The sequence below is a fragment of the Delphinapterus leucas genome, chromosome 20 (assembly GCF_059928025.1).
Source record: "Delphinapterus leucas isolate spDelLeu-1000000601 "Yukka" chromosome 20, BTC_Dleu_Yukka2, whole genome shotgun sequence".
Lineage (NCBI taxonomy): Eukaryota > Metazoa > Chordata > Mammalia > Artiodactyla > Monodontidae > Delphinapterus > Delphinapterus leucas.
The window spans coordinates 42204870-42225035 of NC_143148.1; the positions used below are offsets into that span (position 1 = coordinate 42204870).

General features: G+C 53.7%; 4 protein-coding genes across 8 annotated transcripts in view; 2 read left to right on the forward strand and 2 right to left on the reverse strand.

The window, feature by feature from the left end:
- Positions 1-20: 20 nt before the first annotated feature.
- ENKD1 (enkurin domain containing 1) lies at positions 21-12862 on the reverse strand. Of its 3 annotated transcripts, XR_016391005.1 has the most exons (9): positions 6052-12862; positions 5761-5955; positions 5020-5192; positions 3886-4011; positions 3623-3786; positions 3386-3522; positions 3195-3295; positions 1106-1220; positions 21-181 (listed from the first exon to the last, which is right to left on the reverse strand). XR_016391005.1 is itself a non-coding variant. In XM_022583447.2 (7 exons), the coding sequence occupies exons 1-7, from the start codon at positions 6185-6187 to the stop codon at positions 3135-3137; spliced, it is 1092 nt and encodes a 363-aa protein (XP_022439155.1). In that variant the 5' UTR covers positions 6188-12862; the 3' UTR covers positions 2170-3134. The 3 variants fall into 3 exon arrangements, 2 of the variants coding, with proteins under 2 accessions (XP_022439155.1, XP_089759354.1); XM_022583447.2 differs by lacking the exons at positions 21-181; positions 1106-1220 and having other exon boundaries at positions 2170-3295; XM_089903228.1 differs by lacking the exons at positions 21-181; positions 1106-1220 and having other exon boundaries at positions 2170-3522.
- PARD6A (par-6 family cell polarity regulator alpha) lies at positions 885-2969 on the forward strand. The gene is made up of 3 exons (XM_022583450.3): positions 885-1017; positions 1391-1613; positions 1851-2969. Exons 1-3 carry the CDS (start codon positions 955-957, stop codon positions 2603-2605), a joined length of 1041 nt encoding a protein of 346 aa, XP_022439158.1. The 5' UTR covers positions 885-954; the 3' UTR covers positions 2606-2969.
- On the forward strand, positions 6557-8352 carry C20H16orf86 (chromosome 20 C16orf86 homolog). Its single transcript, XM_089903236.1, is given in 4 exon segments — positions 6557-6798; positions 7008-7237; positions 7600-7817; positions 7894-8352. Coding segments are annotated over 4 exon segments (990 nt in total). The 5' UTR covers positions 6557-6693; the 3' UTR covers positions 8331-8352.
- Positions 12863-12965: 103 nt separating the features above from the next.
- Positions 12966-20166, reverse strand: part of GFOD2 (Gfo/Idh/MocA-like oxidoreductase domain containing 2) — a 37548-nt gene continuing 30347 nt past the window's right edge. The window contains exons 3-5 of one of the 3 annotated variants that reach the window (XM_022583438.2): positions 14196-14524; positions 13630-14105; positions 12966-13532 (exon numbers count right to left, since the gene is read on the reverse strand). In XM_022583438.2, coding sequence (XP_022439146.1) covers positions 13442-13532; positions 13630-14105; positions 14196-14524 — 896 coding nt within the window. In that variant the 3' untranslated portion in view covers positions 12966-13441. Of the gene's footprint in view, positions 14525-20166 lie in introns of all 3 variants that reach the window. The other 2 variants (XM_089903227.1, XM_022583437.2) reach the window with 2 other exon arrangements.

Consider the following 20166-nt stretch of genomic DNA (forward strand, 5'->3'; position numbering starts at 1 on the left):
TGCTTACTCTTACCCGAGCATCTCTCCAAGCAGCGGCCGGGCGTTTGCGCCGTTCTTCAAGACTCCTGTGGCACTGGGCAGGAAGGGGCCAAGGGCTGGCTCCGATGGAGTGGGAGGGATCTGGGGCCTGAGGCTCCAGCCAAGGGTGGTCCGAGTGGGTGGCTCAAAGCCACTTCAACGCCTGTGACCCCAAGGAGTTCAGCAATTATTTGTTGTGACTCAGTTTCCTCATCTACAAAATGCGCAGTCTTGTTAGGCCAGTGGAAATAAAAGTATATACCATTCACGCTTCCCTGGTGGAGCAGTGGTTAAGAATCCGCCTGCCAATGCAGGGGACATGGATTCGAACCCTGGTCCGGGATCCTACATGCCGCTGAGCAACTGAGCCCGTGCGCCACAACTACTAAGCCTGCGCTCTAGAGCCCGTGAGCCACAAATACTGAGCCCGCGTGCCACAACCACTGGAGCCCGTGCTCCACAACAAGAGAAGCCACCGCAATGGGAAGCCTGCCCACTGCGACGAAAGAGTAGCCCCCGCTTGCGGCAACTAGAAAAAAACCCGCGCCCAGCAACAAAGACCCAACACAGCCAAAAAAAAATTAATTTTAAAAATGATTAACATGATAAATTACAAAAAGGTACACAGCATTCAACAAATACTTCCCTCTCTCCCCCCTCGGATTGGCCAAGCCCCTCCCCCAGATTCCCGGGAAGCGGGGACCGTAGCGTAATGACGTAGAAGGACGCAAAGATTCTCCCACCCTTATCTCCGTTTCCTAGGAAACGTGGACTCCGCGTTCAACTCCCCGTCGCTGCCCTCTTGACGTCACGGTCCGGACAGGAGGGCGGGGCGAGTGCTACCGCCAGGGGCGGGGCGGCGCGGGCCGGCCGGGCTGTGCACCTGCGCCTCGGCGGTCCGCCTGGGGCATCATCCCCGGCCCGCCTGGCCCCGCCATGGCCAGGCCGCAGAGGACTCCGGCACGCAGTCCCGACAGCATCGTCGAGGTGAAGAGCAAAGTAAGGGCCCCTCCAGCCCCGGCTCCGGCCTCGGCCCTAGGCGCTTGCAATTCCCTCACTCTCCCCTTCCTGACTCCTTGGTCCCCACCTTTTTCTCTCCTCCATCCTCCACGTCCCATTCTTCGGCTTTTCTTCTCGCTTTCCCCCATCCATCCTCCTTCCTTCTACTGTCGGCCTCAAGAGTCCCTCTGTGGCCTGGGTACCTGAGGGCGGGGAGAAGACCTTGGACAGCGTCCCTTGTACTGGGTGCAAGGCTGCAGCTGTTGTGAAGCCCCCCCCCCGTCTTTCTCACCCCTGCCACCTTTGGACCCGTGGTGAGAAAGGGCACGGACTCCATCCTAACCCCTCCCCGCCCCCCCACCCCGGCCTCTAGTTTGATGCCGAGTTCCGACGCTTCGCGCTGCCCCGCGCTTCGGTGAGCGGCTTCCAAGAGTTCTCTCGGTTGCTGCGTGCGGTACACCAGATCCCGGGCCTGGACGTGCTGCTTGGCTATACGGATGCTCACGGCAACCTACTGCCCCTCACCAACGACGACAGCCTGCGCCGGGCCCTGGCCAGTGGGCCCCCGCCGCTGCGCCTGCTAGTGCAGAAGCGGGGTGAGGAGGATGGGGTACAGTGGGCAGCCTCTGTGGGGTAGGGTGACAGGGCAAGTCTAGAAGGGTTAGTCCATGCCCAGTGTGCCCAGGCTTCACCCTCTGCAGTCCCTGCCCTTGGCCTGACCTCCAAGTGGCAGGAAGTAGCTACAGTGCCCCCTTCCTCAGGCCTTGGTCTGATGGAAAAGGGCCCAAATGGGAAAGCAGGGTCTCTGATCTCAGCGTCCCCCTCTCCTGCAGCAGAAGCTGATTCCAGTGGCCTGGCCTTTGCCTCCAACTCTCTGCAGCGGCGCAAGAAAGGGCTCCTACTTCGGCCAGTGGCATCCCTGCGCACGCGGCCACCCCTGCTAATCAGCCTGCCACATGATTTCCGCCAGGTTTCTTCAGTCATAGATGTGGACCTACTGCCTGAGACCCACCGACGGGTGCGGCTGCATAAGCATGGTTCCGACCGCCCCCTGGGTTTCTACATCCGAGATGGCATGAGTGTGCGCGTAGCTCCCCAGGGCCTGGAACGGGTTCCAGGCATCTTCATCTCCCGCCTGGTACGAGGGGGCCTGGCTGAGAGTACAGGGCTGCTGGCAGTCAGTGATGAGATCCTCGAGGTCAATGGCATTGAGGTAGCTGGGAAGACCTTGGACCAAGTGACAGACATGATGGTCGCGAACAGCCACAACCTCATTGTCACTGTCAAGCCAGCCAATCAGCGCAATAATGTGGTGCGTGGGGCATCTGGGCGTCTGACAGGGCCTCCTTCTGCTGGGCCTGGGCCTGCTGAGCCTGATAGCGACGACGACAGCAGTGATCTGATCATTGAGAACCGCGAGCCTCCCTGTTCCAATGGGCTGTCTCAGGGGCCTCCATGCTGGGACCTGCACCCAAGCCACCTACTTCCTGATGCCCGCAGCTCTCTGCCCTCCCTGGATGATAAGGAGCAGGCCAGCTCTGGCTGGGAGAGTAGCATTCAAGGAGATGGTAGTGGCTTCAGCCTCTGACAGGCAAAGATGCAACCCCTTGCCCTTCCCGGCTGCTGGGACATGGCAGGGACTTCCCCAGTGGGGTTTTTTAGCTTGCTCATGGGGCCCTCTCAGTCTGGGGAACATTAAAGGTTTTCTACAAATGCAGTTATGGTCCTTCTGTTTCCCAGCCCTAGCCTCCTCCTTGATCCCACAATCTTGCCTTCTGGCCTGGACATGAGGCAGAAGTGGAGGAGTGATAAGGGCAGCAGAGAAACCTTCCTGTAGTCAAGCAGCAGGAAGGACACCAGACTTGGCATTTCTAGGGTAAGAAAAGCTCTTATGGAAACAAACCCCACTGTGTACAAAAGGTTTAATTTTGACAAAGGGGTTAAGAGGCTGGGATGGCCCTTCCACAGCCACCAGTGACTGGGAAGAGTGCTCTGGGGATACTGCCCACCCACTGCTCCTGTCTTCGAACTCCACTCTATGATGGGGACCAGTCCTGCCCTTTATAACCATGTAGCGATCCTCAGTGAGACCCCTGATTCTATCCCCATAAAAGGGCTCAGGCATCCATCTTCACAAAGACCTTGGGGCGGGAAAAGATCTTGATGGCCTCCTCTACCTGCATCAGTTTCCGGTCCAGCTCAGCACGATGGCTCTGGGCTCTCAGTGAATCCGCCCCAGCAGGCAATAGCACCAGCTCACGCAGCAGCTGGCTCTGGCCTACAGGGGCCCCAGGAACAGTAAGTGCTGGGCAGGGGTGCATGGTCCCCAGTGGGTTCCCCATCCAGCTTCCTTTGGCCACATACTCACTCTGGAGCAGATTGCTCAGTGTCTCCAGCCGCTGGTTCTCAGGCATGCAAGTGTGGCCAGGCGGCATGGCCGGGTCCGGCTGGCTGTGCTGACGGGCCTCAGCCTCCTGCCGCCACAGATCCCTCCGCTCCAACAAGCTGCGATGCAACAGACTCAGGATTGATAATCCCAGGGCAGATGTTGGCTCCCACCCACCATAAGCGTCCCTTACCCTGGGTGTTGGGCAGTAGGACCTACTAATGGGGAACGTGACCCTTCTGTGTGGCGTTGTAGTGCTCCTGGGCCTGCCGTTGCTGCTCCAGCACCTGTGCCAGGACTTGCAGCGAGCGAGAATGACGCCGGGGGGCCCTCTTGGCAGTGCGAGCATTGTGGGTAATGAAGTCCACACTTGGGCCTGGGCCCTGCAGGACATGTCAAGCATGATGAGGTAGCACTGTGTTGTGCCCCTGAACCTCCCCAGAATCCCTGCCCTACCTCCCAGCCCTCACACATCCTCTCACCTTAGCATTGGGACCTGGTGGGGTTAGCTGGGGACTGGGGACACGGGGTGGTGGGAACCCAGGGCCGCAACGGGAATGTGCCCTCAGGAAGTGGGCAGGCTCTGTCCCAGAGGCAGGGCTGGGCTCCTGTAGGCCAAGGCATAGCAGAGGGATCAGTCAGGCTGAGGTCAGGGTCTCAAGCCATAAGACCAAGACTCTGCCCTTCCTGCCTTTCAGGATCTTTCTCTATCACCAGTCCTCTGGAATTGGCCTCCTTCGTCATGAAGGAGGACTTCTCCTCATCAGCATTTAAACATGTGTGTTTCTCACATCTTTAAGAAAACAAATACCCCTCCTTCTATCTCAGTCCTGGCTTCAGCCACCATTTCTTTTTTCTTTCCTTCCTAGCCAAGATTTCTGGCTCTGTCCCCACCAAGGTCACCAACAGCTGGTCTCCAAGCCCTCAAATCCAGGGTCACTTCCCTGGTCTCATCTTCCTCTGCCAGATCCTCAATAACTCCTGGATCTCACTCCTGACATCCACATCTGATTCTCCACCTGCTTGCTGGACATATTCCCACTCCCTGCGAGCCCCATAAATGCTCCTGATTCAACACATCCACATATGACCTTATTGTCTTTTCTCTCAATCCTGCCTCTCCGTCTCAGACCCGTGGATAGAGAAGTGGTGCCACTATCTACCCAGATAGAATCCTACCACCATACATACCCCTACCCCTGCCCTTCCCATTGTCCTTAGAAATAAAGGTAAGAAGTGGATTATGTGGCCCTTTATGATGTGGGTACAGGTGACTTCTTGGCCTAACCTCACGCTCTTCTTCCCTCACAGTGAATTGAACACAGCATCCCCACTGCCCACACTCCCTCTGGTCTTAGGACTTCTATCCGTGAGGTTCCATCTCTATAGAATGTTCTCCTCCATCCTCCCCTGGCCTAATTCCTACTTGCCCCTCAGAATCACCCAGCCATCATCACTTCTGAGAAAGCCCCCCAGCCCCACTCTGCAGTAGAACCAGCTATCTCTTAGTCCCCTGTTACCTTAGTTCCCTGTGGTTTTCCACCCTCCTCATAACTCAGATCAGAGTATAATTGTCAAAAAGATGGGCAATACTTCTGGCTGCCTGAGGCAGGTACCTGCAGCTGGGCCTTGACATGGGACTTCACTTTGTCATACTTGGGTGAGCGCCAGAGAGCCTTCAGGGGCCTGGACTGGTCCTGCTCCCGGCTGTGCTCCTGCTCACGGAAGCGCCTCTGGATCTCCCTGATCCGCCTCAGGTTCTCCTTCTCATGGTCTTTAGGGTCCTTCCCTGGGGAAAAGATGTTGCCAGGCTCTGCCCTACATACAGCCCATGCAATCCAACTCACAACAGTGAACACAGAGGCCCACACCCTGCCTCCCACAGAAAGATCTCCCTAACATCTCCATCTAAGTCCACCTCGTCACCTTGTTCCTTTCCTCACACAGTAATTATCTTCTTCTATTCCTGATGATTTTCTACATTTTTTTATTGCGAAGTATACCATTAATCATCTTGCATATCATATTCACCAGTTCACTTGTTTATTGTCTCTCATCTTGATTCGATGATGCTCTTCTCCAACCTTGTTTTCCTAGCACCTATAGGGCCTGGCACACAGGAGACACTCAAGAAACAACCTTTCATTGATGCATGAATTAATGAAGCTGAGCTATGGGTTTTCTGGGGGATACCTCATCTAGTCCTCTCCTGCGAGGAAGAAGAGAGGACTTTTATAGTCGGGGAAACTAACAGTCAGAGAGGTAAAGCCTAAGCCTTCCTCAGGGAAGGAGAAGCAGCTGCTTTTGATCTCAGCTTTGACTTCAGACTCGCCTCGTCCTTTCTGTCCAGAACTTACTCTTGGGAGAGGCCCCTGGGCCTAGGGAAATACCCCTGAGCTGCAGCAGCACGCCACCCATGCCGCGCCGACCACGCTCCAGGATTTCTCGGGCTCCGGGACCGATGCGGGGGCCGCGGGGAGGGGTGGCGTCTAGGTCGGGGTCCGGAGTCAGCAGGCCCAACTTCAGCGTGCTTCCCTCAAGGCGCCCTTGGGCTGAGAGGCCAGACGGGGCGGAGCGCAGAGTTCAATGGTGGAGCTGGGCCCGACCCTTGCTCTGGCTTCGCCAGGGTGAGGCACCCCACAACTCACCCGAGGCCGGCTGCCGGTAGCAGTCAGGACAGAGCGTAGGGTCTGGGGGGATGGGCCCCGAGATGCGGGACGGACCCTCGCACATGCCGCCGTCGTCCTTCTGCAACAATGCACCGAGGCCTGCCGGGCTACGCATCTCCGGCCCCGAACCCCCTTCCTCAGCCCAGTACCTCCTCGCTGGACCCGGACCCTGACCCCAGCTGTGCCGCTTTGCCTGCGTTCCTGGCCCTCGCCCCGCCTCCCGACCCTGGCCTGCGCTCGCCACCTCCGCTCTCAGCCCACTTCCCTGCCCCGCTGGCAGCCCCGCACCCGGGCAGGGTACTCACCCGAGCAGGGTACTCACCCGAGCAGGGTACTCACCCGAGCAGTTTCACCGCCCACTGCCGCCACCCGACCTCTTTGCTGTTGCCAGGTAACAATGGTTTCCGTCCCTGAGGTCAGGGGCCAATGCCCCCTGGCGCAAAGCCTTCTGGGGCTTGTAGTTCCAGCTGAGGGTGGGGCCAGACCGGCTGCCAGTTGCCCTTCGCAACCCGGCCCTTCTCCGGGGTCAGCTCACGGTCTACCAGTCTAGGGTCCGCCCTCCACCTCCCACCCCCCACGTCCCCCAAGCAACCGTCGAGGATGCGCTGATCCTCCGCAGCCATGGTCTCAGCAGGGGCTGAGAAGCGGCCAGGGGCCCAAGAGGGAACAGCATTGGGGCAGTCACAGCTTACGGTGGTGCCTGGTGGCCATGCGCAGAATTCTGAGGTGACCATTAGGCTGTCTAGCCTTCAAACACTTGGCCACAGAGCTTTAGGAGACCAGCTTCTGTGCAATGACCCCCTAACTGCCAGGACAGGCTCCACAGCCTGGGAGGGGCATGGGCTGGTGCCCTTCATCCATATTTGGTATCTAATGGCTGATCCCTGTATCCTTTGCCTGGCCATGGTGACCAGTTACCTATGTGTCACCTCTAGTGTCCAGTTATGGGAGACCAGTGCCTAGTGCCAGCCCATGAAGCCTGCCAAACCCAGGGTGAAGACAAGTGTCCAACAGGGCCAGTCTCAGAGCCAAAGATCCAGGAGGAAAGACTCAAGCTGGAGGAAGAGAGGCACAAGCCAGAGGTGCAGGCACTAGAGGAGAGAGGCCCCAGGCCTATGGCTTCCATTGTGAGGACCAGTCATGGTCTGAAGAGGAAGCCGGTCAAGTGAGGGGGCTTTCAGAGGGAAGAAGCTGAAGGGCTGGGGAGGTGGAATGGGGGTGGATTACGTAGGATTCCTAAATCGGGCATTCCTGCAGTGTACATACTTATCCCCTGCCACCACCATCACTCCTCCCTTCTTCTGTCCCTCAAGAGCTCTGATGTAGGGAACATCCAGAGAGGGAGTCTCAAAGCCTTGTAAGGGGCTGAACTCATGAGCTCTTGGCCCCTGTCCAGCCCCAGGCCTCACTGACCAGGAAAGGGACAAGAATCTGGGCCTGGGGTGGTAGGTAGACAGGGCTATTCCCTAGGACAGGGCACAGGAGCCAAGGCTGGAGGCTGGCTCCTCAGGCCTTCTTGTCCCCTAGCCTCCCAGGACCTAGCCACCAAGCCCATCCTAGGACTGAAGCTGAGCTGCCACAGGGGATGCCGCTGCAGAGGGAGGAGCGGGAGAGTAGCCAGAGTGAGCCCTCGCCGTCTGCCAAACAGCACAAAAAAGCCAAGAAGCGCAAGAGTGTGGGAACCCCAGTGCTCCCTGTGGTGGCCAGCACAGTGTCTGCGCCCTCAGAGACCTTAGGACTGGAGCGTGAGTGGCATTCCCCAGGCCTTCCCTTTATCCCCCGCCTGCTGGACCCCTGACATGGCACAGCTTAGCGCTCCAGCACCTGCCCTGCCCCGGGTCCTTGCAGGAAAGGCCCAGCGCCTGCGGCCCCTGTACCAGTACATCAACTATTGCAACCCTGAGCTGAACCAGGCACAGGAGGGGGACAGGGAGGCCGAGGCTGAGGTGAAGCCTGAGTCGGAGCTGGCCCTCATCCCCAAGGAGACAGGTGTGGAACAACTGTAGGCCTTGCTGCCCACGGCAGATGAGCTGGGCTCAGGCCTCACTTTGCCCTGCCCCAATATGTTCATGACCCCCACCTACACTCTGGTTCCCCTGGGAGAGGAAGCTGGCGAGGAGCCTGGGGGTTTGCCCAGCCTGGGCGTCAGCGGTTGCCTCAGGGCTGAGATGCTCAAGTCAACTCAGGTGGACACCAACAAGATGCTAAGTGTCTGCGCTGCCCCACTTGTACCCCCACCCTCTCCTCAATACAAGTGACTGTCCTGCCCCACTGGGGGCTCCCCTTCTCCCAAGCCTGAACCAGAGCAGCAGTCTATGGCCCTAGGCACTCAGGTGGAAGAGGGGATTCTGCCCCTACCCCTACTTGGGACCTTGGGTTTGCTAAAAATAAACGTTTTTCCTTTTCTCAGACTGTGATCCCCCAAATAAGATGCCTGAAGAGGGAGAGGCTGGGAAGAAGGGTGGAGGATTCCCCAGTACAGTGAACTGGATTGCCCAAGAACTTGACAGAAATATAGATTCCTGGGCACTACCCCAGACCTAAATGAATCAGAATCTGCAGGGGCGGGGCCTGGTTCTGTGCATTTAAAACCTCCTCAGATGAACCTGAAGATCAGACAAGATAACAGTGGGGATGGAAAGGCGGTTGGTAAGGAAGAACTTGGGGAAGAGAAAGGAAAAGAACTGTCAGGTCATGGGAAGCAGGTGCTTGGCCTTGCTCCCTGTCTCCCAGGGAAGGGGCCTGCGTTGATCTGACCTTGAGGGGGCCAACAGTTGGAATCCTCCTTCTGAGGTGGCAGAGTTCATTTGCCTGTCCCAGGAGGGGCAGCTCTCACAGCTGGACCAGACTTTGCCCCCAGAGTGGCCTGGTGACAGAGGAATTGGTGCCTTTTTCTGGCAGGCAAGGGGTGGTGGTAGAGGTGAATGTTCTCTTTGGACCCCTGTGGCTGAGCCACTGGATGACTGCAGCGCCTCATCCTCAGGGGTCTCTGGGAAGAGGGGGCCAGTGCTGGCCATTTTGGAAAGCCCCTATCCTGCTGCCTCCTGGTCCTCTTGCATGTCCCTCAGACATCGTAAACACAGGGAATTCCAGATTAAATGGATTTCTCCTCCCTCCAACCTGCTTTTCTTCCTGTTTCTCATCTACACAATTGTTCAAGCCAAAATCCTGATAGCACCCCAGACCCCATCCTATTCTTTGCTCATTGACTCCTGCCAGCTAATCAGGCATGAAGGCAGGTGAATCTACCCTCTCAGACAGAGAATCTCTTGGACACCCGTCAGCACCCTTGCCTGGGACACTGTCATCTCCAGGTGAGAGCTCACTAGTCTCCCTGCCGGTGGGCCCTTGCCCCACCAACCCACCCAATGATTCTGCTACACACTCCTGAACCCCTGATGGTGTTGCTACCCCTCTAGCACCCTGCCCCTTTTACCCCAGCTACCTTAAAACTTTTTAGTGGCTTCCTGTAATTCCCTGACCAACTACACCTTTTCTTACCTTCCCTCTCTGCCTGTGGGGTTTCCCCTGCCTAAAATGCCTTTATTTCTTCACCCTCAACCTGGCTAGTATACATGTGCCCTTGAAGACTCACAGTGCCTTGCTTCCTGCTGAGCCAGGCAGTACCCAGTGCTGTATTGCCCTGCACTGTAGCATCTACACGCTACTATCACTGTGGGTTATAGAACTATTTCGGGGACTAGACTGTGAACTCCCCAAGGGCATGTGTCATTGCACCGCATCCACCTAACAGAGGGGCCCCATGAAAGGCACCAAGATAAGGAGACCAAGGTGGGGAGCCAAGGAAGCTGCAGAGAGGGACAGGTTAGGATCTGAAAGGTTAAGGCCATCCAAAGTCCAGGACCATATGGGGGGGCCCCTGTAATAATGGCCTGGCCATCCAGGAAGGGAGGGGGTGGGCAGGCCCAGATGGAGGAAGTAGGAAGAAAATGGGCATAATCCCAGGCTGTTCCCTCTTTTAAGGGTCACTTAGATGCTCACTGGCCCCATGACAAGGCCTCAGGGCAAGCCATGGGGTCAGGACATTTATTTTTTTGCCCACACTTCTCCCTGGGCAGTGACTTGACTGAGCTAGGAGATACTTCTACAGGGACCATGCAGACTGAAATGCTGTCCATAGGGATGAGCACGAATTCTCCAAGAATTTTAGAGGTAGAGGGCTCTTCAAGATAACTGAGTTTGATCTCCTGACTTTATGGCTGAGGAAGCAGAGGCCTGCAAAGGAGTGGCCTTGCATGAGACCACACCCTGGGGCCCAGGGAGGGCCTGCCCTTTCCTGAGCCCTGAAGATCTCTGAACCTGGGGGCTCTCTGGCTAAGGCCTGACCCAAGAAGGCTGAGCATCTCCTTTCTCTGTGTGGTCTCCAGGGCTGGAGGTGTCGGCCAGGCCAGCACTGATAAGGAAGATCTGTTCCTATCTCTTCACAGGTGACGTAGGAAATACTCAGTAACCACAGAAGAATCAGTCTGTTTCCTGAGGGCTTATTCACTTGTCAGGCTTGTCTAAGCAGGGTGGGTGATAGTAGCCACAGAAAGGAACAAGACACCACTACCACTCCTAGAAGCTCACTCTAAGTGTGCAATGCTGAGGCAGCATAATTCAAGGAGACGTGATAACGAAAGGGCTGAGGACCAAAGCTGTGGCGCCACAGGTAGTGGGGGTGACTGCCACTTTGCCTGCAGGAGTGAAGAGGCAGCTCTCCAGCTGCTTCCTGAAGGAGAGAGTTGGGTGGCCTTCCAATCAGAGGATATGCCAGGGATGAAGCCTCACTAGTGTGGAAGGTGTCAGCCCCATGTAGGAGGGCCATTTAGCATGGCTGAAGCAGAGGCCTGGCTATCAGACCAGGCTGGGTGTAGGCAACGAGGGATATTGGCCTGACGTTTTGGAGAGGTCGCTTGGGCATCAGCGTGAAGGGCCGAATAAGGAAGGGAAAGACTGGGGATAGGGAGGTGAGGAGGCTGCTGCCATTGTCTGGGTGAGCGCGAGGCCTAGATTTGGTTGGGGGTTGGAAAATAAGCAAAAGGTATTCTGGAAGTTCTCTTCTGCTTGCTGTAACAGAGAGGAAAAGCTAACTGCCTTTTCATTGGCTTGGAAAAACTTTATTTTGACCCAAGGAAGATCCTGAGATTTGGGAAACAGGTCCTGGAAGGTGATGCTGACTTCCTCCAGGAGGGGGAGCTGCAGGACAAGCCTGGAACCAGTTGACTGTCACCTCTGGGAACCAGAACCCTGCTGGCTTCTTTGGGAACAGGCATCTGGGTCACTTCATGGTACCTCTCTTCCCCCTCACCAATCCAAGAGATACAAGATGGTAAAGATGTCTGAGGGATGGCCATGGACCTAGGTTCTGCAGAGTACCAACAGAGGACCTGGGTCCTCAAGAGTAGCTCTGCCCTAAGCCCATGTACAGTCGGCCCCAGGACTTGGTCGGAATCCATCTTTGTAAACCAGAGGTTTTGTTGCAGTCCTATAAAACCTAAGTGCCACTGTGGGTCAATAACGTGGCCCTTTCTTAAGTAAGAGCATCTGAGTCGGATGCAATAGATGCATGTGCTTTCTTGGTCAATACCCAAATTTAGGGGGGATCTCAACATCCTGTTAACACACAGAAGGATGACCTGGAGCTGAGCCGGGAGGAAGGGAGCAGCTTCTTTTCCTTCACCTCTACCAGTATCCTGCCTGGTGGGATTCTTTCTACAGTCCACCTACTAGTTCAGGCCAGGCTGAGATTCCTGCTGTAGAGAGGAATGTAACCTGGATAAGGACCCGAGCGGGGAGGGGCAATGCCTGGGCACTCAAGAGTCTGAGATGCCACAGGCACTAAGGAAGGAATAGTTCAGGGTCAGGCTCTGTAGTAAGAGGACCCTGACCAGGCTCCTAGCTCTGTCACTTATAACTTACAGGAGGCAAGTAACTTTGCCCCTCTCTGCTCTGAATAACGGGAATATTAATAGTAGTACCTCGTAGAGTGGTTTGGATATTAAATAGAATAATACACGTGAACCATCTATCCCAGGGGCCCCAATATGCAATAAGTACACCCCAACACTAGCCACTGTTATTTTATCTCACAAAGACAAGGTCTGAAACCAGGACAATACAGGAAAATAGGCCTGGTGACTCCTATAAAGGGTGCCAGGAGGAAGAGGGAGCCCTCTCTGAGCCTTTCTCTTTCTGGTGAGGAGTCCACAGCAGGCCAGAAAGAGGGAAGATTAGAGAAGGGGAAAGTTTGGTCCAGACTTAATTCTGGCAGAGGAAACAAAGGAGTAGATGTGTCCTTTCCCACCGTCCTGCCCCACCTGCCTCTGACTGACAGGGTTAAAAGCCTCTTCCTGTGGGGACAACAGGTTAGTAAAAGCAGAGCTGGAGACTGGCTGGCTAGGCCAGGCAGTGCTCGGCTACACCCCGGCTACAATGCTTCCGAGGGGCAGCACCTTCCTCCAGTTCACCCCGTCTAGCCTCCCTGGGGCCACTCCTCACCCCTCCTCTCCCAGGGCTCCTCTGGAGCCAACCCCTTGGTTTCAAGAACAGAACCCTTCCTGACCTCCAGCCCAGAGAGACCTCAAACTCTCCCACTATCTCCCCTTAAACATCAAGCCTGATTGGCCCCCTGAAGTCTTAAGTCCTGTTTGCTGAGGAAAGACTTCTTGGAGGGCTCCGGAGGGATTCAGCTGCAAGGAATAAGCCAGGAGATGAGGGCAGACAGTGGTAGGAGCCTGTGTGTCCCGCCAGATAGTGAAGGATCCAGAGCAGGTCAGGGCTGCCATGGAGCCATGAGGAAAGAGAAAAATAGAAACAAATCTACAACAATCAACAAGCCTTTCATTATTAAAGAAACCCAATCTACCAAACAAACAACCAACAACCACATGTCACAGTGTCAGACTTTCTGATTTATTAACATTTATCAGATGTCCCAGAGCTCTCCCTTGTCTCCTCTCTGCCAACTCAGGGGCCCTCTGCCCTAGGTCAACAGCCCCTGAGAGCTCTTCTACTACAGAACCCCTCCTCCCTGCCAGGGAAGGGGCAGCCTGGAGGCCGGAAGGGCTTGGTCACATGGGAGCAAGGGCAGGTGCAGATCCCTGAGGGATGACTTCCTGCCCTCACCATTCCTGAGATGCCCCAGCCCAGGACGGGCATGGAAACAAGGCCTCTTGCCATTTCTCCTCAGGCCTGAGGAATCAAGCCAAGCTGGCTCCCTGCTGTGCTTTCTCATCCAGTTAAGACCACAAATAGGCTGATGAAGCCCCCAAGTCAAGCCTTTGCTGGAACTGCTCACACACTGGGGCAGCTCCGCCCTGTGCAGTGTGCCGGCCCTCTCAGCCATGGCAATAGGAACGGCACCGCCTCACCAGTCTGAGGAGTACATGAGCACTGGAGGGGGCGTTCTCCTGGGGCCACCTTCGGATTCACCCGAATTCAACTCTGCCCAAGTTGACCTATCAAATGAAAGACACTGTGCTATAACCAAGCCCTCCCATCACAGCTCCTCCCTCACCCTTTGCCCCGTGGCAGGGAGCCCACGTGCAGGCTCACAGGTTATTCCGCTGGAGCGCCTCGCACAGGTTCTGGTTGGCGTCGGGCTCCTCCGTCAGCACCTCCACAGCCTCCCACTCCCCGGATCGGCTCGACCGTTTGATGGCATCCACCACGCTCTGCATGTAGAGCCCATCCTCGAATGAGGCGGCCATGGAGACGGGGGTATGGTCCCACGTGCGGCGGTCCCCCTGCCCCTGGAAGGACTGGCGCAGGGCCTGCACCATGTAGACCATGCCCTTCAGGTAAAGCAGCGGGACATCCTGGGGCCCCTGCTCGGGGAGCCCCGTGCCCACAGCCAGCGAGTCCCTCAGCAGCAGCTCCTCTTGTGTGGCAGAGTTCTTCTGCCCGTAGAGGTCAGCTCCCCGGGCAACAAGGCGTCCCGCAGAGCCCACCACCATGACCTCGTGCACAAAGGCGCCTGGCATGTTGAAGTTGAGTGTTACTGTGCTGCACACACCCCCGCCCATGAGCATCTGGAAGAAACAGAAGTCATCGCTGGTGACATGCCGGATGCCGCGGATGGCTGCATTCTGCCTCACAAAGGTCTTGAGCAGCCCATGTACCTTCTCGGCCTTCTGGCCAGTCAGGTGGGTCAGCAGGTCCACAATGTAGGTGCCCATGGTGTGCAGGCCCCCACCGCCCATGAGCTCATCACAGATCCAGCCGTAGCTGGGGCTGAGCAGGCTGCCCGAGTAGACGCGGGCATCACAGATCATCACTGCGCCCACGTAGTGCTCGGCAATCAGCTGCTTCATGCGCACGAAGGCAGGCAGGAAGCGCAGCACGTTCCCCACCAGGCTCATCAGCTGCGGGTAGTAGCGCGAGGCTGTCACCATCCGGAAGGCGTCCACCGAGGTTGCTGCCTTCTCACAGACCACATTCTTCCCAATGCCTGAGAATAAAACACAGCAGGAAATCTCGAAGTTCCAAGGGGTTTACGCTGGGAAAAGAAAACCCATTTCTGGAAGGCAGGTGACTCAGGAAAGCTGCCTCAGACCAGGTGGTGACCTGGGACAAGAGGAAAGGTGATCAGCTTGGATGAAAACAGCACCCAGTGACTGGGACTAGAGAAAGAGTTACGGGCTCGAGAAAGAGAAGCAAGTTCTTAAAGGAAAAATGAAAGGAGTAGAGGCAGAAGGTGCAAACCAGGAGTGGGAGGTAGAGAGGTGGTACAAGGTTAATTTTATGTGTCAACTTGGTTAGGTTATGGTGCCCATCGAATACTAGTCTAGACACTGCTGGGAAGATATCTTTAGATCTTTAAATTAACATTTAAACCAGTAGACTTTGAGTAGAGCAGATTACCCTCCATAATGTGGGTAGGCCTCAACTCATCAGATGAAGGCCTTGAGAAAAAAGACTGAAGTTCCCTAAAGAGGAAGGAATTCTGCCTCCAGACTGCCTTCAGACTCAAGTCTGCAACATCACCTCTTGCTGGAATTCAGATTTGCTCTGTAGATTTCAGATCTGTCAGCTCCTACAATAGCATGAATCAGTTTTTAGAAAATAAATCTCTACCACCCTCTCTCAATATACATCCTCCTGGTTCTGTTTATCTCGAGAACACTGCCTAATACAAGTGGGCTGGAGAGGTGGACATGCTTCTTGGACATGCTTATGTACCTTTATGCATTTATTAGATCATCAGCTTGGGGTAAGAAAATCAAATCTATATTCTAGGGGATGAGCTTGGCACTCTCAGTTGTAACTGCAGAAAGGGCTCTAAGATTCCTCGCAGATTGTCCTCTGAAAACACTGGTTCAGCAAGTTAGTGTAGTCATAAGGCCCGAAAATGCTTGGCTCCAGTAGGAGGGGAAAGGGAGAGAAAACATCCTTTCTGTCTCATGCCTGTTCTGAGTACATCGCAGCTGGAATGCACCCAGAGAGCAAAACAAAGCTAGACAAAGCCCTGAAGAGAGAGACCAAGAGGACTGAGCAGCTCCCACACAAGGAAAAGGAAGGGATCAACACTCCTCCACATCATGAGATGAAAGCTCATGAGGGTACGAACAGCCAAAAGACACCAACTCCTGGAGTATTCCTGTGAGCTTGGGAAGGTTCAAGCAGAAGAAAGTCTTATGCTAGTATCTTCAACAGAAAACTTACAAAGCCCAAGAGGTCGTATGGACTGGACACACACAAGTTTTGGGGTACAGCAAGCTAGGGAAGGGTGAAGACATCCAGTTATTCCATTACTCATTCCACAGACACTGCCCTTGGGGTGCAACTCAAATTCCACGACCTCAATTCACCCAAGAAGTCATGGGCTTCTTGAGGGAACAAGCTCAAGGGTCTGGTACAGATGGCAGAATAAGGGAAGACTTCATGGGGGAGTGCCGCCAGGGTGATCTTTAAGGAAGCAGATGTTCCAAGGAGCATAAGGGGGAAAGGACACCCAGGCAGGAAACTGCATGTGCAAAGGCACTGAGGAAAGGGCTGGGATTCCTAAAGTCCTGAGTGCACACCAGGAAACAGGTCGGAGGGTTTACACAGGGTCGATAAGAAATGTAGGAAATTGGATAGATAATTGGTAGCATCACTCACAAAGACATTCAAGGTGGTGGGGTAGGTTTGGGGTTGGAATCCCAAACTGAGCTCTTGATACTCCCTTCCCTGCGTTTCCTCCATCTCAGTCAATGGCGATTCATTTCTCCCCGTTTCTCAAGCCAAAATCACGGATGTCACTCACATCCATCCCACTTTCAATCATCAGTAAGTCCTGTTGGCTTAGCTTTCAAACTACATCCAGGATCTCACCAGTTCCCACTACCACCAGTGCCACCTTCCTCATCCAAGTCACCACACTTTTTTGCCTGGATTATTGCAATGGTAACTTAACTGGTCTCCCTCAGTCTTTTTTTTTTTTTTATACATTTTATTTATTTATTTATTTATTTTTGGCTGCGTTGGGTCTTTGTTGCCGCGCATGGGCTTTCTCCAGTTGCAGCGAGCAGGGGCTACTCTTCGTTGCGGTGTGTGGGCTTCTCATTGTGGTGGCTTCTCTTGTTGCGGAGCACGGGCTCTAGGCGCACAGGCATCAGTAGTTGTGGCTTGCGGGCTCTAGAGCGCAGGCTCAGTAGTTGTGGCACACGGGCTTAGTTGCTCCGCGGCATGTGGGATCCTCCAGGACCGGGGCTCAAACCCATGTCCCCTGCATTGGCAGGCGGATTCTTTACCACTGCACCACCAGGGAAGTCCGGCTTCTTCTTTTTTACATTTTTATTTAATTTTTTATTTTAATAAATAAAAAATATTTATTTATTAATTTAGGCTGCGCTGGGTCCCAGTTGCACACACAGGATCCTCACTGTGGCCTGCGGGATCTTTTCTTTTAGTTGCAGCATGCGGAATTCTTAGTCGCAGCATGTGAACTCTTAGTTGCAGCATGCAGGATCTAGTTCCCTAACCAAGGATTGAACCTGGGCCCCCCACGATGCGAGCGCAGAGTCCCACCCACTGGACCACCGGGGAAGTCCCTGGGTGTAGCTTCTTCTGATGGATTCTGTTCACACAGGCTCAGGAGGGGAACTTGTCTGGCCACCTTGCAACAGAAACAATGGGGCCCCAGGACAGCTGACTGCTCAGAAAGGGCCATTTATTGGTGCCAAACTCGAGCTTTGGAGCCACTCTGGGATTCAAATTCTGGTTCTCTCGCTTGGTTGCTGCATGACCTGGGACATTTCTAAACCTCTCTGGGCTTTGGTTTACTACACTGTAAAAGGAGAGTCACATCTACCATGCAGGGTAGAATAGTAAGTCAAATGAAGGCAGTATATGTAAAGTGCTCAGCCCAGCACAGCTCTGTCCCCGGTACATTTTATAACCATCACCATGAGAGAGACCCGGCAGATGTCATAAATAGAGGAAAAAAAGGGTCCACTGTGACTCAGATTTTAAGACTCACACAGAAGCTACATTTCCAGGCCAATAATATCAATGTTCAATATTTTGAAATTTTAATTTTTAAAAAGAAGTTTAAAGATCAACATGAACATAGATGAGTTTTCTTATTCTATGTGCTGTTTATCAGGCCTCTCATAGAGTTAGGCCCAGACCAGTCCTTTGGAAGCTCACATCCTGACAAAGCCCACAGGAGATAATCTGGTGCCTTTGGCCAATCCTTCCAAGCTCCCCTCACTTCCTACCCTCTCCCCTGCCACCCTGACCCTCAAGAACCCCACAGAGCATGTGCCATCTGCACATATGGGATTCTCGGGCATGAACTCCCAGTGTTACGAAGCTCAGTGCTGCGGCAAGGAGGAACACGTGTGTAGCCTATGACCCAATTCAATCTCTTCACTTTACAAAACTGTTGAAATCTCCTGCTCTCCTCTAAACGGTAATGAAAGCTTTACAACAGGTACTGGCAGGACAACAGGAGAACGGCTAGCCAAGCGTTACATGCCCAAGGCGGGGAGCAGTGTGGAAAGGGCAGGGGGCCAAGGCAAGGGGAGAGGTCCTTGCACAGGGGTCCAGAGCTGGAGCGGGGCCCTACAAGGATAGTAGCCCCTAACTGCTATCACTTTCTGCTCTTGGAGGGTCTCCAATGCTTCCCCACACTTGTGGGGTTTTAGGATTGGGGACAGGAGAATCACAGTACTGGGTGAGAATCTGGCCACCTGGCAGCAGCTCTGGCCAACCCAGAGGCTTCCTGCTACAACTATGCACAGCAGGGGTTGGGGTGGACACTGCAATGTGGGGAGGAGAGGAGGTGGGTTGGGAGGAAAAGGACTCCTGTGGCTGCTGAGAGTTTGGTGGTGATAAAACTAGAGTAAGTAATATTTACTTCATGCCACGAGAGGTCAGGGAAGGGGAAGAGGCCTTCCTTCTTGAGCCTGAACAGTAAGAGAGCTCTTGAACTTGGGACCCAGTAGTATTACTAGTGTGGGAGCTAAAGGCCATCTTGAGTTAAACCAGGCTCCTGCAGGCCAGCTGCACAGGTCCTGTACCTTTAGGAAGAGTGGTGTTGCCTTGAAAGACATGTTTATTTAAGTTTATCTAGCTTTCCTGTTAGGAAATCAACGAGATATTAGAGAAGCTGAAAACCACTTTTGTCTCCAGGGAATGGGGAAAGCATGGATGCCGAGTGCCATTAGCTCAGATCTTCTGGAGGCTGAACAAGTTCCAGACTGCAAGCCTCTCTCCAGCTCATGCTCCCCAGACGACCTAGGAGTAAAGTGCCCTGAGAAGCTGCCCCAAACCACCTCTTTGTTCCTTAGTAACGCACCACAGGTTCACAGCTCTGGGACAACATCGCTGTTTCCCTTTAGAGGTGTGGGACTAGACAAATGATTTCAAACAGCAGGGAAGAGAAGCAGCCCCAGAAAAAGCAACACTTTTATGTTTTACAAAATCCATGGATTCTGCCTTTTTTTTTTTTTTAACAAAGAATGTTCTGCTACTTAGAAAAGAAAGTTTGATAGCCACCAGACAGAATCACTGCTGCCCACAGCCCAGTCTCTCCTGGGTCACAAGCCCCTGTCAGCTCCCTGAGTCACACCAGCAGACTGGGCTTGCACAGGTAGAATTTGTGAACACTTCCATTCAACCAGTGTGCCAGGCCCTGTGCTAAGCTCAGAGGATACAACATCAGGCATGATCTCTACTTTCAGACAACCTACAGTTTAGTGGGAGAGAAAGCCATTAATCAAATTATCCTATGAATACAAGTAGAATTGCACTTGTGATAAATGCAATGAAGATGATATTAATGTTAATATGAAAGATATAGCAGGGACCTGATCTGGACTGGGGGTCAGGGAAGGCATCCCAAGGGACTGGTGTTCTTGGGATTATATTTTCTGGGTCAGGCTGCTTGAGGAATGATCCCTTGTTATCTTAAGAGCCCATGGGGAAAGGATTGGCAAACCCAGCATTTTTCTAATGAAGCACACAAGTGCCAAGAACTGGGCACAGAAACTTACCTTTTAGTGACAGATTTAAGAAAACATTCAACTATGGCAAAAATGGTGCGGCACTTTGTACATTAAAATTTTTCTGAACCACTTATAAATTGAGAAATAAAACATTAGAGTCCCTCCCTCTCCTTTAAGGAATTCATGGGAAAGCCACACAGATGAAATCTGAGGTGGAAGAAAATGAAAAGTCAAACAAAAGTAGAAAATAAGACCCTGATAAAACCATAATTCAAAAAGACACATGTACCCCAATGTTCATTGCAGCACTATTTACAATAGCTAGGACCTGGAAACAACCTAAGTGTCCATCGACAGATGAATGGATAGAGAAGATGTGGTACATATATACAATGGAATATTACTCAGCCATAATAAAGAACAGAATACGGTCATTTGTAGAGACGTGGATGGACCCAGGCTGTCATACAGTGTGAAGTAAGTCAGAGAGAAAACCAAATATTGTATATTAATGCATACATGTGGAATCTAGAAAAATGGTACAGATGAACCTATTTGCAGCGCAGGAACAGAGATGCATAAAGAACAGATGTGTGGACACAGTGGGGGAAGGAGAGGATGGGATGAATTGGGAGATTAGGTTTGACATAAGTACACT